General features: G+C 44.3%; 1 protein-coding gene across 6 annotated transcripts in view; it reads right to left on the minus strand.

Moving 5' to 3' along the window:
• HDAC8 (histone deacetylase 8) overlaps window positions 1-17,825 on the minus strand; it is a 172,802-nt gene that overhangs the window by 108,435 nt on the left and 46,542 nt on the right. Inside the window, exons 6-8 of one of the 6 annotated variants that reach the window (XM_015586753.2) lie at window positions 15,615-15,692; window positions 14,920-15,028; window positions 3,346-5,038 (exon numbers count right to left, since the gene is read on the minus strand). In XM_015586753.2, the coding sequence (XP_015442239.1) occupies window positions 5,005-5,038; window positions 14,920-15,028; window positions 15,615-15,692 (221 nt within the window). In that variant the 3' untranslated portion in view covers window positions 3,346-5,004. Of the gene's footprint in view, window positions 1-3,345; window positions 5,039-7,833; window positions 8,869-11,289; window positions 13,226-14,866; window positions 15,029-15,614; window positions 15,693-17,825 lie in introns of those variants that run through there. The other 5 variants (XM_025044427.1, XM_015586752.2, XM_015586750.2 and 2 more) reach the window with 5 other exon arrangements.

Here is a 17,825-nt window from a genome sequence, read left to right on the forward strand (position 1 = left end):
TCCTCTTTCCTCCGTCCCTCACTCCCTCCCTCTCTACAACAAACATTAACTGAACGCCTACTAAATATCAGGCACCAGGTCGGGCAATGGGTTTACTGTATTGAACAAATGAGACCTGACCCTTCTGATTGTGACCTCACAGCTCCTTCACCTTGTGAAGGGGCATGTCCGCCTGCAATCTGCTTCAGTGACCTCTAGGCATAGCCGCGCCTGGGGCCTGATAAGGAAGCACTTGGAATCGCTCTACCTCCAAGACCATGAACTTGGAACTGCTTTCTATGTGTCTAGTTTTGTGTTCTTCCAGGAGTCCACCGGCCTACCTTTTGACCTCAGTCGCTTCGCTTCTCATTTTGGAGAATATGGTTAGTCATTTCAAAAAGTCCTCCTAGCATACTCAATTCCCTCGCATCTTTGTCATTCTTGCTTTGTCAACCCTTGAGCCCTTAGATAAACCACCCCATCAGAATTTTCTGCTCTGTTCTACTTGGAGAAAGCTGAAAACCCAAACCAATTGCTTCCTCTACAGTTTATGATTTCAACAAATTCCATAAACATTTATTGAGTGATTACTATGCGCTACTCCCTCTGTGCAGCTTGGCAATCCTTAGCTTCACCTCCCATTGCTAAACCCTTATATTTCTTGCATTTCTAATTTTTTTAAAATTACAAACATTATGAGTACATTCTCGATGCTAAGAAAATCAAATATAAAAGTCTATCAAATAAAAGCGAACAAGCGCCCTGCTGATTCATTACACAGAGGTTCAACCACCTCAGTCAAGATGGAGGCAGGACAAGTTCGCTGTGTATTTTTCTAGATCAAACTTTTTCTGCTTCATACTTGACAGAGCTGGTTGAAAGAATGTGTAATGAACGCCTTCGTCTGCCTCTTTTCTTTACCTGAAAATGCCTTCTTCACAGTCCTCCTCTTCCTTCAGGCTAATTTCGTCACCTGGGCACTCGATCCTCTTTCCTGTTGCTCTAAGGGCCATGTATCACTGATGAACTCGTTCTTACATTTTCAGTCTCTGCCTTCCTATTGATGCCGTTCCTTTAGGTCACAGGTCGCCCATGCCCTCCTCCTCTTCTCAGCGCTGCCAAATGTAACCACTTACTGGCAAACTATACAGACTTCTTGCAACCCACTTTCTGATCTCTGCTCTTCTGAAATCGCTCTCTTGAAAGGAGAGAGACCTCCGGGTCATCATATCCGAAAACCTTTTCTCTGTTATCCTTTTCAACTTCGCAGAAGGAACTGCTATTTGATACTACTCAGAAATCTGCAGTTGGTCATAAGTGGCTACGGCTCCATTAACAAAACTATGTTTTTTAAAACTTAAAAAAAGATAACTTTAGGGACATTCACGTACCATATAATTTCTCCCTTTAAAGTGTACAGTTCAACAACTTTTAGTACATACAGCTGTCCATCACATGAATTTTAGAAGATTTTCATCATCCCCAAAAGACACCTCATAGCCATTAGCAGCCACTCTCCAACACCCAGCCCCTGGCAACCACTAATCTATTTTCTGTCTCTATGGATTTATCTCATTTTACTTTCCTATAAAAGTGATTATACAATGTGCTCTTTCGTGACTAGTTTTTCACTTAGCAATAATGTTTTCAAGGTTCATCCATACGTCAGTACTTCATTCTTTTTTGTGATCAAATAATATTCCATTGTTTATACGTACATTTTCTTGATCCATTAATCGGCTGATGGTTATTCCTACTTTTTGACTCAGATGAAAAATGCTATGGACATTAGTGTACAAGTTTTTATGTGGACAAGTTTTCATATCTCTGGTGTATATACCTGAGTAGAATTCCTGAGTCACTCTATGGTCAATCTTTTGAGGGAGCAGACTGTTTCCATGGCGGTTGTACCGTTTTTCATTCCTACCAGCAGTGTACGAGGGTTTCGACTCTTCCACATCTTTGCCAACATTTGTTATTATTTTTAAAAATTTTTATTATATCCATCCTAGGGAGTACAAAGTGGTATCTCATTGTGGAAAATTTTGATTTGCATTTCCCTGATAACTGATGATGTTCAACATCTTTTCATGTACTGTTGGGCCATTCGTGTACCCTTTTTAGAGAAAAGTCTATGCAAGCCCTTTGCCCATTTTTTAAATTGGGTCATTTGTCTTTTTACTTTTGTGTTGTGTTTATATATTCTAAATACAAGTCCCTTATCGGATACATGATTTGCAAAAATTTCTCCTATTCTATGAGTTGTCTTTCACTTTCTTGATAGTGTCCTTTGGATCATAAAAGTTTTTAATTTTGAGGAGATTCAATTTATCGATTTCTTCTTTTGCTGCTTGTGGTTTTTGGTGTCATATCTAATTCAAGGTAATGAACATTCACATCTATCTTTTCTTCTAAGAGTTTTATAGTTTTAGCTCTTACGTTCACAGTATTTTGCCTTAATTTTTGTATATGGTGTGAGCTGGGGGGTCCAAATTCATTCTTTTGCACGTGGATCCAGTTGTTCCAGTACCATTTGTTGAAAAGATCGTTCTTTCCCCATTTAATTGTCTCAATATTGTGTGTAAAATTAATCGATCGTTCCTATTTCGGAACTCTGAACTCTATTCCATTGCTCTATGTATCTATCTTCACGCCGGCAACATATTGTCTTGATTACAGTAGGCTTGTCGTAAGTTTTGAACGTGGGAAGTGTGAGTCTTCTAAACTTGTTCTTTTCAAGATTATTTGGGCTATTCTGGGTCAAACTGCCATATCAATTTTAGGATCGGCTTGTCGATTTCTACAGTCAGCTGTATTTTACAGCTCCATTTTGACCACGCTGAAACTCATCTTACCTTCTCCTCTATTCTCTGTCTGCTAATGATACCCCATTGCTTCCGTCATCTGCGGTCGAAACAGAGGGTCTTTCTGATGCCTCCCTTTCCCTGCCTCAGATCTCTTACCTCTCCAATCCGTCACATACGCACTACCATCTGATTAACTTTCCTGAGGCATGGTTTGGATCGAGTCACTTTCTCGACTCATAATACTTTCAGTGTCCCTCCATTTTCTTTAGATAATGCTTAAAATTCCTAGGCTAGGATTCCAAGTCCTTCACGGTGTGGTCCAGCCTACCTTGTAAATTTATTTTCCAATAAGCCCTTAACCCATGTTATTCTGGAGGCTAACTGAACTGTCCATCGTTCACCTCACTCGCCTCGTACTTTCTGACAAGTATGCTCTTTGTCATGTACTTCCATGTGTCCGAAAGTCACCTTTCTACGTCTACATCATTTATCTATTCTTTAAAGGCTAGCTCGAGTTTCATCTTTTTCATGAATAAAAAACGACAATAATGCTAGTAGCTAACATTTACTGAGCACTTTATTCAAAACAGGGCACTGTTTTACATACTTTATTAGCTCATTTGATTCATAGCAATTTCTAAGATAGGTATTATTGTTAATCCTATTTTATATACGGGGAAACAGCAGCACAGAGACCTTAAGAAATCTGCACAAGATCACACAGCTGTTGAGTGACAAAGCTGGTTTTTGAATCCAGGCAGCCTGGCACCGGAGTCCGTGCTCTAAACCACTAGAGCGTACCTGCCTCCCTGACTTCCTGAGCTTCTACACGCCAGGTGCTGTATCAGTCGCTTTGCATGCACTGTTTTGTATAAAGCAGCAGCAGCCACAGTATTATTACTTTTTTGAGTCCTAATCTTTCCAAGCAAGTTCTGATCATGTTAACCCCTCATCCTAAAGCCTTCGGCAGCTCCCGACATGCATAGCTAAGAATTCCGGCTCCTGCATGATGTGATTCCCAGCCACTTGTCCAATCTGCACAGTCCAGCCGAACTAAAGCACTGCTGCCCTTGGTCCATAGCTCGGCCTCTCCTGACTTTGATCTGGCCGCTCCCTCTGTGCAGAGAACATCCTCCCCTACAATGTCTGTATATTCAAACTTGACCCAGATTTCATAAACACATATACACTCACACACTTTGTAAAGACAGAGTAATTAGGTACCATTTAGAGTCCAGATCAAATGCTACCTCCCCGGTTAAGCTTTTTTTCTGAAGCATTTTCTCCCTTTGAGTGTCCACGGCATTTTATGCCTCATGGTTCTTATAACTTTCCACGTTTTACTGAATTCAAATGTGTATGAATAGAAATGTATATGTATATCTCTTCATGTATCTTTAATTAAAAAATCTCCACTCACTCCCTTGAGGGTAGAATCAATACTTTCTACATAGTAGGTATTTGATAAATAGTCATTAAATGAATAAATGAAAGAAATATCATTCCACATTGCTTTTGGGAACATTTCCCTGTGCGCTGTAACAGTTTGCTACACTGCAAATCATTAATTTTAGGTTTTGGCAAAGTAGAAAATCTCTTACCCAGAAAGGAGGGGGAGGACGGGCATCTCATTACACTACACTAGTAACTTCTCTATAAACTCACAAGATATTCATCTGAAATGCAGTTTTCTTGATGAGAAATCTGATCCCTCAGCATTCAGCACCTTGGTTTGCAAGACAAGGCTATGCAAATGAGGAAGAGACGCTGCGGCAGCAGCTGCTTCCAGAGGCGTTGATTTGGGGCAGGCGGTTGGTGCCTGAGGAGGATACAAGCCAGGGATGATGCCATTAATGATGCTTCCACATAAAAGGAAAAGCCCAAGAACCCAATTTTAGAGTCACCCCCATTCCTTCCACTCCATCAGAGGAGACTGAGGCTTCCACGGTGGGTCTCAACATGATCCACTGGTGCACCTTTGCCTCTAATACCAGGGGCAGAACCGGGGTTTGCTTTGTTTCGTTGGCTTTTAAATACTTAAAGTCCTAAGAGATTCATCTCAGGGCAATGGGATGCTAGTGAGACGGCGCTGGTGACTCAGACTTGTCCCTCTAGCTGGACCTTGATCCGTGCATGCTCCCGGCACGTTCGGTTTCCCGACTCCAGCTTGCAAACCAGCTTAGACCAGCCTCACCACTTCTGCTTGCAATAAGCATTCTCAGCACCCTCTAGAGACTTCGCCAACACAGATTCTAAAAAAACGAAGAATTCGAAAAGAAGAGTTGAAACTACGTAGTTGTATTTAGGGGAGTTTGCATGGAAAATACCGTAATCAAATGGCAATAAATGATGAGAAAATTTAAAAGAAAGAAAGAAAGAAAGAAATGAGGAATTTGAAGTTGAAGAACCAAGCAGGGTAAGATGCAGGAGAGAAGAAATAGTTGTTACTAACACCATGAGCTCCCAGCTCATGCCCAGCAGGTGACGAGTTATCGCCAGCAGCAAAGCCTCTTCTACAATCTGAATTTTAAAGCTATTGCTTTGGATGGGGCTCAGAGGGGGATTATGTTAAGGACCCCAAGCATCACTGCTCAGTCCTATTCAGTTGCGAATAGCGGCAGAGCTAGTCCCTCAGTCATATCTCAAGTCAGGTACTGCTGACTCATTCTGCAAAAACTCAACCTGCCAGGCGACGCAGCATATGGTAAACGCCTCAGTGATTTCCTGAATATCTATTACAAATGATTCAGGGATGAAGGAAATTGGGGGGGTGGGGTCCCTGTGGTGAGGATGATAGGTCACTTTGTTTGGGGAGACGGATGCCTCCTGGACTTATCCAGAAGGCATTTAGTTTCCTATAAGTTTTCTTTCTCTGCTTTTAGCATCGGACGAGCTGTACCGGTTCCATTAACATCTTTAGTACAAAAAAGAAAAACAAAGCACAAATTGCAAAGCCACAAAAAACTCCGTCAAACCCCTAAATCCCCAACCCCCCAAAGAAACAAACAAAAGAACAATCCTCCCATTGCTTTTGCTGTCTTCATTTTCAAGACACAGTTTCTTAACATTTTATAGGGGCATCTTTTCTCTCATCGCCGAGTCCACGATATAGAGATCCATATTCTAAGTGGCGTGTCTTCCTAACACGCCTGGTCTTAAGTAATTCTACTCATCAATTACATGTCGCTTTGGCAACAGAAAGGGCTATGGACTATTTTCAGTGTGTTCTGACTTATCTTCTTATGTCTTTGAAGTAAGCCATTCTCATTCACCCAGGGGAAGGTGAGTCATCCAGAATCAAAGGCCCTTCCCAGTGGCCCGGCCTGAATCGGCCTGAATCGTCAGGGCTAGCATTAGAGCACTCATCTTAATTAGAACCCAGTGCTCTTCAGCAGACCTCATTCTGAAAGGCCAGAGCGGATACTGTTGCGGGGTGGGGGTGGGGGACTGAAAAACAAAACAAAACATCGTTGGGGCGCATGTCTCACCTGTCCCCGTGCTTGCACAGCAACGTGGACAAGCCACTTCGCTTCTCTGAACCTCGGTTTCCTTCTCTGTGAAACCAGAACATTCTCTCCCTCACAGGGTTATCGTGAGGATTAGACGACGTGACACTGGCAAACGTCTCCTCCCAGCACCAGGCACTTACTTAGTAAGCGGTCCCCACTGTAGAGCGAATGGATGAATGGCCTTGGCTCAGGCCGGCTGAGTGCTACGGGAATTGTCTCAGCCCACCAGGATGCCACGGAGTTCGGCCCAGCACGCCACAGCCGTGACTTCCTGAATCCTACTCTGACGTTCCCCAAAGGCAGAGAGAGATTTTGCGGTGTCACCGCCCGGTTATACCTGTTCTGGGAATGCAGTTATTCCTTTTCCAGTGCTGCCAATCTATTCCCTTTCAGCAAACACAAAACGCGCCGTAGGAAGGGGCAGGCGTGCAAGTGCCCTTCTGTTAGATAGAGCTGGGGAGAACGGATCATTAAAATTGGAACCGACTTCTCTGATTTCTTAGGCAAAAAATCAGATTGGAAGCCAAATAGCTATTTGGCCTCTGCAGACCCCGCGTGGGGATGTCTTTGGGGAAAGGGGAGCGCTGGAGGCGTTCCAAACGTAGTCACGATACTCGCATGTGTATTTCCTGCCTGTGCCTAAGATCTCTGCTCTTAGCTTTCGCCCTCCGAGCCCGGACGAAGCTACCGTTGATGCAGAGCACAGTCTGGCACGTACAGGCAGAGCCAAGGCCCTGGATTTCTGATTCTCATTTCTTAATCATAGTTTCTCCACTCCCCATATACCCGATACCTCTTCTTTTTCAATTCCATGGCTCTGATTTTCGAACTTAGTGGACAAAAACGATTGGTTAACAATAAACATGCCCCTAGCCCTTCCCTCACCCCTCTTTACCCAGGAGGGCCTCCCTGAGATTCACAGCTGAAATCCTGCCATATAGTTAGCACCTGGTGCAGCTCATCAAAACAGAATGTCCTTTCCCAGATGATTGGAAATCTCTGCAATGCCGTCACACAATGAGGTGTGCAAGAAAGAGTTTGGGGATTGACTTTCATCATTAACTCGATATTGCATGGTTTTTGTGGGACTTAAAAAGAAATGCATTTTTATTACTTTTAAGTACTGCACATAGAGTAAGTCCAGCTCATCATATTTTAACAGTTATTTTTCTGGAGCAGGATGTATTTTAAACATGCCTATGTTGGAGTGTCTGGTGGATCATTTAGGATAAGTGTCCTGTTGCTTGATGAAATCCAGATCACTTCAATGAGATCCAGATGGGAAACTGGGTCTCCGGCAATGGCTGCCAGATCTTCTCTGTACGAAATCTCTCTGGTCTGTATGCAAATTCAAAACCCCACATCCTGGAAACCCCAAGCCAATCAAGTGACGCTCCGCTTCTTAGTTACTGGACTAAACACAGGGAAGCCATTCATTCTTCCCCGAGGAAATAAGCATTTCTTACATACATCTATCTTGGCACAAAAAGGGCTGGCTAAGCAAATTAATAGTGTAAACAGGATTGCACTAGGGAACGTTTGTCCTACTTAGAATACACTTTTTATTCACTTTGTGCACATCCACTCATATACAAATAATAGATACGCTAATTACAAATGATGCTTCAAGCCCCTCCTCGAGGTGCTGTATGATGCAGAGTCTAGTCCTAATTCTTAGTGTGTCCAGTGCTTGAGAGTAATGCAAAGGCGTTTAAAATTTTTCAGTGATCTAATTACAGATCACACTTAGTGAGGCGTTCTCGTATTTAAAGGAGACAGAGACTTTCGTCCTTTCCTCCCTAATATATTTGATGCCCTCGTCACCTTCTTCTCCGCGGCTCGCCCACCTGGAACAGGCGCACAGACCCCTCGCCCCCAGCTCACTCCTCAGCTGCACTTTCAAGGTCTCTAGGCAAACATGCTGCCTTCACTGCCTGGCAGACAAGCCACACCCTTTCACCTGGTAACTTGTTAGGTGCTCATTTGAGCGGGTTGTTGAGGACTCTTTTTCTTTGCTCCTTCCGTCAAGACTGCCGGATATGGCCCTTCCCTGACAGCGCAGTGGGTGGCAGGGCACAGAGGGCAAAGCCAGCCAAACTTGGCACCGGGCCTCTTCGTCAGCTGGGGGACCCCAGTCCCACTCCACACGTACAGCCCACGTCAACGGGACCGGCCAGGCAGCGAGGCAGTGCTGGCGGCTGCCAGTGAATGGCAGTGTCCGAGCAGTTCTTCAAAGCTGTCACGTGAAGGCGGAGCCTAAAGGGTAGATTTTCTGGGCCAGACTGAAGGGCACGAGTCTCCAGATTCGTACCTGGCCCTGGAGAGCTGCGGGACCGAGACCGCTGAGGAGGGATCAGGTCACTTTCTCCAGGGGCAGGCATCATTCAGCACAAGAAGCGAGCAGAGAAGGTGCACGTCAGAGTGACGGAGCGGACCCACAGAGTTTCAGGAGATTGTTTTCCTTGGCTTAAATGGAAAACAAAGCGCCTGTGAAGACTGCTCGCTGGAGATGGGGCTTGTCATGGTGTCAGGGCTACTTGCTGCAGGAGCTTCGAAACCGGTCATGAAAGACACTGGTCAAGAAGGAAGAAGAATGTAAGAACCATCTCTCTAACCACGTGGATTTAAAGCTCAAAGGACCAGGTGAGGGGGGAAAAAAAAAAACAGTTCCCGCGACTGCTAACGAAGGACGGGCACGGCACAGGGTGCGGGACAGCTCGGTAACGGGGCTCTGTCTCCTCCTCCAAAGGAGCCCACATTCTAAGGCACTTAATGTTTTTTGACTATTGTAAAAGACACACCAAACTAGGAATAAACAAACAGCCCACTTGGGCGGACCTCCTTGCCACCTGTGCTAACATTAACAGCAAACCTACTTAGGGGCTGAGGCATCCATTTTTCCCAAAACAATAGGCAATTTTGTATTTGCCATACCACGCAGAGGCAGGATAAAAGTTTATCAAATGGAACAAAAGCAGTGACAGAAATATCCCAGTTACAAAGGGCTGAATTCAAGTGCAAGGCCTTGAATTAGCAGCTTGCTACCTTTATCCTGGGCCAGAGCGAGCCAGTGATGTGGCTGCGACCTCACCGAAGAGGTAGAAGTTCATAAAGAATTTTCACCGGCTGTCAGACTGTGATGAGCGTGGCGGTGAAGATGAAGGTAAGGCTATAGAATTATTTGTTCTCAAATGCACATTTCTAGAGTTCCTCCCTTCTCCTCAAATGGAGAATTTTAAAAAATTTGTATTGCTTAAAATATTTATGCATAAATATGTGTTTGTATTGCCTTTGCCATATCATCAAGCCCAAAGGACTAGGTTCTAATCATTCGCTGAGGATCTATCTACCTGCTTCTAAAATTGAATAAGAAGTGGAGTCCCACGTGGAAGATAAATTCTAGATGACATCACTATAATGAAAGAAAAACCTATCATCATTAAAATATCTCTTCTTTAAATATTAACATTAAAAGTCAATAATGCAAGGAAACGTTTCACTTAAATGTCCTTTAGAGATGTCCCTTGGTTCTCATTTTATTCCACCGGTGTTGGATGAACAGCTTATTGCATGGATGGAGAATCTCAACCTTTCCACAGCCTTCTGTCAGGACCAAGAGATGATATAAACTATGTCTACACTTGCAAAAATGCGTAACGTTCAAAATCTGTAGCAATACCAGTCTAAAAAAAGCCAAAATGAAAAGGATGGTAATTCCATGAGCCGACCTCTATAAAATGACATGTGTCACTACTCACTTTCTAAAGCAGGAAGTTCAGGATTTTCCTGAAAATAAAGGAAAAACCAGATTTGCAGAATCTCCATGTTTCCAAACTGCAATTAGGAATTTAAAACCTAAGAAGTAAAATCTGGCAATATTTATTCTTAATTCCTATTCATTAAATGACAAATGAAGTCCTTGGGATTAAGAGATTCTTTTGGTGGGGGGCGGGGTGGCAAAAATCTAAATTGCACTTCCTGGAAGCTAAACACAATGGATTGTGTATACTACAGATCACGTGGTTCATTTGCATAAGCTTAAATGGTTTCTTTTGGTAGGGGTTTGCTGCAATCCTCTCAGATAAAATTTTCTATGAAGTCTTTGGGATGGTAATTTTTCCTCGTGAAGACATTCCATACTTCCACATGATACTTTGGGGACAATGACGCTGCCGGCTAACAGGCAGACAGACAGACAGACACGAGTTCTGACTCTGGCTTCACCACTTACTTGTTGTGCAGCCTTAAGCAAGTCCATCTTTCTAAGCTTCAGTTTTCTCATCTGCAGGCACTGGCGGTGGGGCCAAGACAGGTGTAAAGCGGACGCTTGAGAAATATCGGCCAAATGAAGGAATCAATCCTGTCATACTTAAAGACACATGAATCTCCTATGACGGTGCGCCGTAGCCCCCTTTTACTCTTGATAATGAGTGTCTTAAAAATCCTATAAGGTGACATGACGTGCTTGATTCTTTTATAGGTCAGAGTGTCTTCACAGGTGAACCGGGAGCCCAGACCCACATGAATGGATCCTGTGCTTAAAACACCTCGAACTTGTGTTTTAGGGGCCATGACTTGGAAAAAGAATTGTCACACAATAAACGTATGACAGAAATACATGTATACATTTATGTATAGATGTAGAAAAATATGGATAGCAGCAAAGCTCGGTGTAGACAAAGGAATTCCCCACAAGAATAAAACGTTAACCTTTGATGAGCTCACTGTTGTTCTTGAGAAGTTCTTTCTGAACAGGCCCATGGTCAGTACAGCAAGTGTTTGAAAAAAGCCATTGAAGAGCCATAAAGATTATTTAAAATAAAAAGTATATTTCCTTCTATAAAAGGAGGCAAAAAGTCAGTCTTTTTTAAAACTTCTGGGACCTCTGAACTTTTTTTTTAGGTCAGTGGTCCTTGAAGGGGGGAAAAGGTTTCTTTGAATTTTAGGTTAAAGAATAAGTTATAGGACTCGAGGTAAACAGGCCAAGGACCAAATACAGGCACATTCTGATTTTAATAACCACCATTACGAACCTTAGTTCACCAGAATAAGATTATCCCTTTGGTCTGGTTTTGCACGTGTGGACATAAAGACCACTGTTGAATGAGAGGTCCCGTTTAACAGAGCCGTCCAGAAGTCCTATGCATTGAGAACTCTGTTTACCAGTGTGTTTTCTTTTCGGTGAAATATTTATGCAGTGTCTGAACTTAATTATCGTACAAAGTGGAATAGTTGAATCTTCTTTAAAAAATGTGAGGGTGTTTTTTTTTGTTTTTTGTTTTTTTTTTGCAAAATGCTGAACTGTCCACTTCAGTATGTTCTGTATCCATACACATTGCGAGCACCATGCATACAGCTTTCGTATGAGATGTATACCAATGGATGGACGTTTAGTAAAGAGTTGCTTTCTGGCCGTTAGGGCTGTGAAATGATAGGTAGAGCAGAAATTAAGAACTTTAAGCACAGCTGCAACTGCCTTCTTTGCACTCTGCATATGTCATGACAGGTCACAGTGGGGCAGTAGTCTGGTCATCCTGCCAGATTTGAGGTTTCGGAGTGGTAACCTGCTACTTACTGAAACGTCTCTGAAACCAACAGCGAGGACGACTTGTTATTGTCCTCTCCCACAGTCCTGAGTTATAAACACTCGCAAAGTCATCCACGTAGCATCTTCGGTAATAGACTCTCTCACACTGCACTTGAACATAATTCACAAACAGGTTAAGAACCACAGGCAAAGTCGTATGTCTTCTTTCAGATGAGATAAGTCGGGAACCAGCTGACCCTCTCTTTGGTAAGATAGCCTTCCTGTCGCATCAAACTTTGTATGTACGAGTGCACGTGGCAGAGGTGGCGGTGGGCCTCCATGTAAATCAAGAGTATAAGATCCCTCTATCGCCCGTACTGTGGCCATAGCTTCTCCCGAAGGAGGAGGTATACTTAGAAGAACACGCTGATGCTCCTTGATGCTCGTCAAAACAGGGCTCTGAGTAAGAGTAAGTGCTACCTACTCTAGCAGGTCCCATGGAAATGACGGGAAGCTTTTGGGAATCACTGACCCTCGCCCTTCTAAATTAGTATTGGATAACCTAGGGAACTCTGTGAAATTGTTGTTTTGTTTTGTTTTATTTTGTTTTTTACATAAAATGGAACCTAAGGTCGTTTGGCGTTGAAAACATTCATGTAAAGATTCTACATCTGGTCTGTCAAAAAGGCTACAGCAGAGAGAGAAAATCTTAAAGGAAGGAAGGAACGGTGGAAGAAAAGAAGGAAGTAAGGGACGGAGGGAAAAAGGGCTCCTGAACTCCACAGGGAGACACAGTTCACAGGAGCAAACTAGAAATTGCGTCTCGAACCAAAATTGGAGCATCTTGTAAGTGAACTGGCAGTAAGAGGTCCTTTATTTATCACGGGTAAAGAGAGAGCCAGAAAACCAGTGGGCTCACGGGATGAAAAGGACGGAAAGGAGATAGATAGCAGATATCCTGGAGGACTTTTGGACACGAGGAAGCCATTGCTATGTCTACTACATCTTTTGAGGTAGGCAGATGGGTCACAGGTCATAATGGCAAATGGCAAATGTGCAAGCGAGTCTGGGTCTAAGCAACAAACTAGAAGTAGTCAAAAGCATCGTGGCTGGATGGAACTAAGGGACACAGTTAGCAGGGTGCCACTGTCTAACCCTTTCAGAATCTGCTGTCAAGAAAAGCGCCGTGAAAGCATGCACCTGTGGCAGAGCGAGGGCGAGGAGGGGCTGTGCCGAAACTCCATTTTCGGCCTATTTCTAATTGCAGAAGAAAAGTCTGTTTCCTGTTAAAGGACTTTCAGATATTAGTCCAACAGATGGGACAGAGGTTTGCGTGGGGCGGCCTCCCTGGCACCCTCGGACTCGGAGGCGCCTTCACGTAACGTCCTGACCAGACTTGACTTCTGAAAGAAATCAAAGGGAGAAGTGATCGCACCTCTGATGACAACCCGGAAGCTCTGATTGTGGGTGCTCACTGTGCTCGGCGGGCAAAGGGGCCCCCGGGAACTAGAAGAGGTGAGTGTCTGGGACTTTGGCACGCGAGCGGGAACAGGGGTCTTCGGTGCTAAGCTCGCTTTTAAAAGGCTTCGAACTAATTTTAATACCGAGGCTACTTTTGAACATGAATTACCATGGGATTTAAAATATGTTTTTTCTTATCATATAGTAGGAACCGGTTTCAAGGGGAAAAAAAAGAAAGAAAATATAGGGAGAAACACACACTCTTGTGACTGAAGAAGGGTAAGCAGTAGACTCCCTTGGCGGTGCGGACTGGGAAAGCCTCGAGTCTGCAGGTGACACTCAGCTTTTCCAGGCACTGAAAGGCCGAGTTGATGGGGGGCTAATCGAAGGCCTCAGCAGCTCTCACGACTGGCACATGAGCTTCGGCGGGGGCACGGGTAACACAGCCCGTTCGGGTATTACAAACTATACTTCTAGGACGATGGCTGCTGGCCTTTCAATGAAGACCCAAAACAGCCTCGAGGATGTCCTGCGCGTGGACTGAGCACTGAGGGGAACGACCTAGTTTCCTGTTACAGAAATAAAAAAATAATAATCATAAAAATAAAAGGCAACGAAATGTTGGGCACTGTCAAGAAGGGGATTAACAGAAAAACAAAATCATTCTCATTTTACACAGAACCACAGGCCAGCCTCGTTGGTGGAGTTACGTAAGCGGCTCTGATCTGCACATCTCCAGAAGGACAGAACAGAGCCTAAGGGGAACAAAGAAGGGCAATTAAAACCATCAATGGCAGGCTCCAAAAAAAAGGCCTTTTCAGTCTGACAATACAGAGGTAGCCAGGGGACACGATCAAAACCTTGAAGAGGCGAGAGCTGCTGCAGGAGGACTTGGCCAAATCTCTTGAGCTAAGAGGCACCTTTGAAGCATGAAGCTTTTTATGTTTTAATACTCGACTTTGTTTACACAACTGCCAGTGATGATGGCCAGTGCACTCCATTTCCACCAGGGGTTGGGAGAAATCTGAGCTGAGTGGGGGAGGGATCCAAAGACTCGATCCCCATCACTTAAGGAACGGAGACTCAGACTCGCTGACTTGTATGCACGCTCACTTCGTCTACTGCCAACGTTAGCAGTGACTTTGCACCTGACCGATCTTGGTTTCTGTGACTCTGAGTTTAGCCCCCCAATTCCCTAAGGCTTCTCAGCCCCAAGGGTCTACACGTGGGCAACAAACTACGTACAAGTGGCTATAATTTAATACGATAAGAATGGAAAGAGAACAGGTTTCTGAGTCCAATTCTAACCCAACGGAAAGAACTCAAGAACTCAGAATAAAGAGCTAAGATTCACACCAGTGGACGGAAGCAGGTCTCCGGAGCGGAAGCCGGAAAAGGAGCCCCCAGGTGAATGAGCTCACACGCATGGACGGACGTTTTAGCTAAGAGAGTAGGTGACAACGGACTGCCCAGGCAGCTCTGGGCCAAACACCTGTCTCTGCACAGAGGGGATGCTTACTGATCAAACAAGCATAAGTGACAGTGCATGAAAGCTACGTGGGTGTACACTGGCTTTTCCCAACCTGTTTCTTGAAAACGAGAACTCGGAGAGACGGGCTCAGCGTCGCTGCCGTACCTCTCGCAGATGTGGTAATACTTCTCGTCCTGTATGCCATCCTGAATGGGCACGTTCACGCTGTAGTACCGCCCCTTCCCTAGGCCGACGTCAGACACGTCACCTGTTCCTGTAAAAGACAGCAGAATCATGAGCAGTTTGAAGAGCGGGACACTTAGAAAACTTGCAGGATTCTCTGATAGGAATGCGGGAGACCAAAAGGTCAATTAGGAGGACAATCCTGTGATGGTTTCTAAGGGGAGGAAATTAAGAAAAACCACATGGAGAAGTAACTGTGGTAAACAACGTCGGGGAAGCGGGAAAATTACAAGAAAGTGGAAAACCTTTGGTTTCCATCTTGCTGGAAAAAAGAGAGATTAACTCGTTTGCTTGGCTTCCCAGATAGCTGAGATTGACACCGTACTAACAGATCATTGCCATTCCCAGGGTGTTGGGACTCGCACGGGGTACCTGAGGGTACGGCGAGCGTAAGTGAGCTGTCTGTCGACAGTCCATAAAAGTCATCTGGAGTAAGAAACAGCAATACATTCCTCTGATCACTGTCACCTGAAATGACCTGTGTTAAAATTCTGCATAGCGTAGCACCAGGAAGGTTTTAACAGCACGGAACTATACACATACGAGATGTAAGAAATGCATAGAAGAACTGCAGTGTTTATTCCTCAAACGCAATACTGAGCACACAGATCACTTGCCTGGGAAAAACCCCGGGGAGAATTTGTGCAGGGACACCGTCATGACTTTGGAGGTGAAACTGAAGGCATCTTCCACACCTACCAGAGAAAGAAACAGCAGAAGAATCACTTCATGTGCGCAAGTCCTGTTTTCAACAACTGAAACTCTAGAAAGCAGCTGTGGGAAGGAAGAGAGACGAGAAGGTAGCAATAATAAAGCTGAGGAATAAAAGTAACAGAACCCTCTGGCCTTTGATCTCTGTCATTACAGGACGCGGCAGAACTTTGGCCCCAAGTGACGTTTGGGGGTCCCTCTGCAACTTCATGGCAAATGATAAGTGCACTTCTGCTTTGCAAGCAGTGGGATGCCAGGTTCTCTTAGACAACCTGCTTAAAAGGGCAGGGAGGGCTCGGGCTCCAAACCGAGGCATCATCAACGGAGCCAAAGGGAGGAGTCTGGCATCGCCTTGCAAGTTTTATGTTCTGTTTGGTTTTAGTGGTTCTGGTTAAATTATTAGGATTTAGTACAATGTGGCAACGCTTTGAGAAACACGACCGATACAAACAGTAGGCATTATATAGTGAAAACCTAATTGTACATCGCCTCTGTGATTACAGATTCGGTTATAAATGCAGTTCTCCCAAAGTATGTAGTAAATAAGTCACAGTACCTCTTTCTAGCAAAAACACAGAAGGCTGAAAGCAGCCCTGGCCTTGTCCCTCCTTGCTAGCGGCTTTATAACAGAGTTATAAAGCTTGGAGAAAGATTGTGTGTGTTTGGATGGGGGGGTGTGGTACTTTTCTACAAAGGACTCTCCATTCAAACAGTCAGAAAATGAATGGAGGAGGCCTGGGAGATAGAAGACGTAAGTCTTACAAGTCCCTAGTCATTCAAATAAACACGCTGCCCACCTCCGCACTTTTCCCCCTAAATCACATACTGTCATACTGTATTCACATAATCCATCTGTAAAATGGAAGGACCGGTAGGAAATTCGTGTACTTTTATACTTCAAATAAAGAAACTGTCTCTGTATTTACTTACTGCTTTCAGTCTTCATTAGAGGCTGACAGTGACCTTAAAAAAATATTAACTCTATTTGTTTATCACAAGTATGTTTGAATTTCCCAAGCCTTACGCTTTGCCCTAGGGAGGCAGTTAAAACCAGTTAAAGGCTCGAGGCACAGAGCATTTAAGCAAACAAAATAAAACAAAATCAATTAAAATGGCATTTTAACTTAGAAACTGAAGTATAAACAGGGGCAATTCAAGAAAATCCTGATTATCCCCCCAGAAACGTGGTAGCCATTTACACTTCTATCGGTGGGGTCGGAGGGCTTCCATATTTTACACCCTGACTAGCGCTGGGCATTGTTATTCTTTTTCGTCTTGGGCAGAAAGAAGGGTCTTATTGTCATTTGCATTTGAGTATTGGGGTGCTGAGCACCTTTTCATATGTTTAGTAGGCATTTACATCTCTTGTCCCAAGAAATGCCATTTAGAAAAGGGCACAGCCAGGTGGTGGCTCTGGGGCTTGGTGTGAAAGGGAAGAGTGGCAGGCAGTAGACAAAGAAGGTGAGGACAGGGCAGGTAGGGGTGCGAGCGAAGCCACCGCACAATGCTACTTATGGCATCATGGGAGATTTCAAATAAGCCAAATGTGTAAGAATGTGGAGGTGGGGCAGGGGTCACTGGAAGGGAGGTGCTGAAGAGGGGAAATAAACTGAAATGAAACACACCATAAAAGTTGGCTAAAACAGGAAACTCTAAATGGTGGAGAAATAACATTGCAAATGGAAAGAACGGTTTCAGGTGACAGTCCTATTTCGTTCTTCCGTGCTTCACCAGAGTTGATGCTATTTTTGAACTCCGACACTAATAGTTTGAATGTCATCACCATTCATTCATGCGACGAATATTTTCCTGAGCCACTACTACACGCAGAGTTCTGTTTGTTCGAGCCACTGTGCAGGACGGGAAGAAGTAAGTAAACACGTGGATGCGGGCTCTGGAGGAACAGAGTTTGTACGGGAGGAGAAGACACAGACAGATTGAAGACTTAACTAAGAATAGAAGACCGCATATCGTTAAATATCAGATCAGTGATGGAAACGGTACAGTCGAGCAGGGGGAGAGGACACTTGGGCTGGAAGCGGTCGGGGCAAATCTGCTGTTGGAACTTGAACTCCTGGGGAGGACTTGGAGACGCCAGAAGGGAGGAGAAAACAAAA

Source organism: Pteropus alecto, unplaced genomic scaffold (assembly GCF_000325575.1).
Source record: "Pteropus alecto unplaced genomic scaffold, ASM32557v1 scaffold312, whole genome shotgun sequence".
NCBI lineage: Eukaryota > Metazoa > Chordata > Mammalia > Chiroptera > Pteropodidae > Pteropus > Pteropus alecto.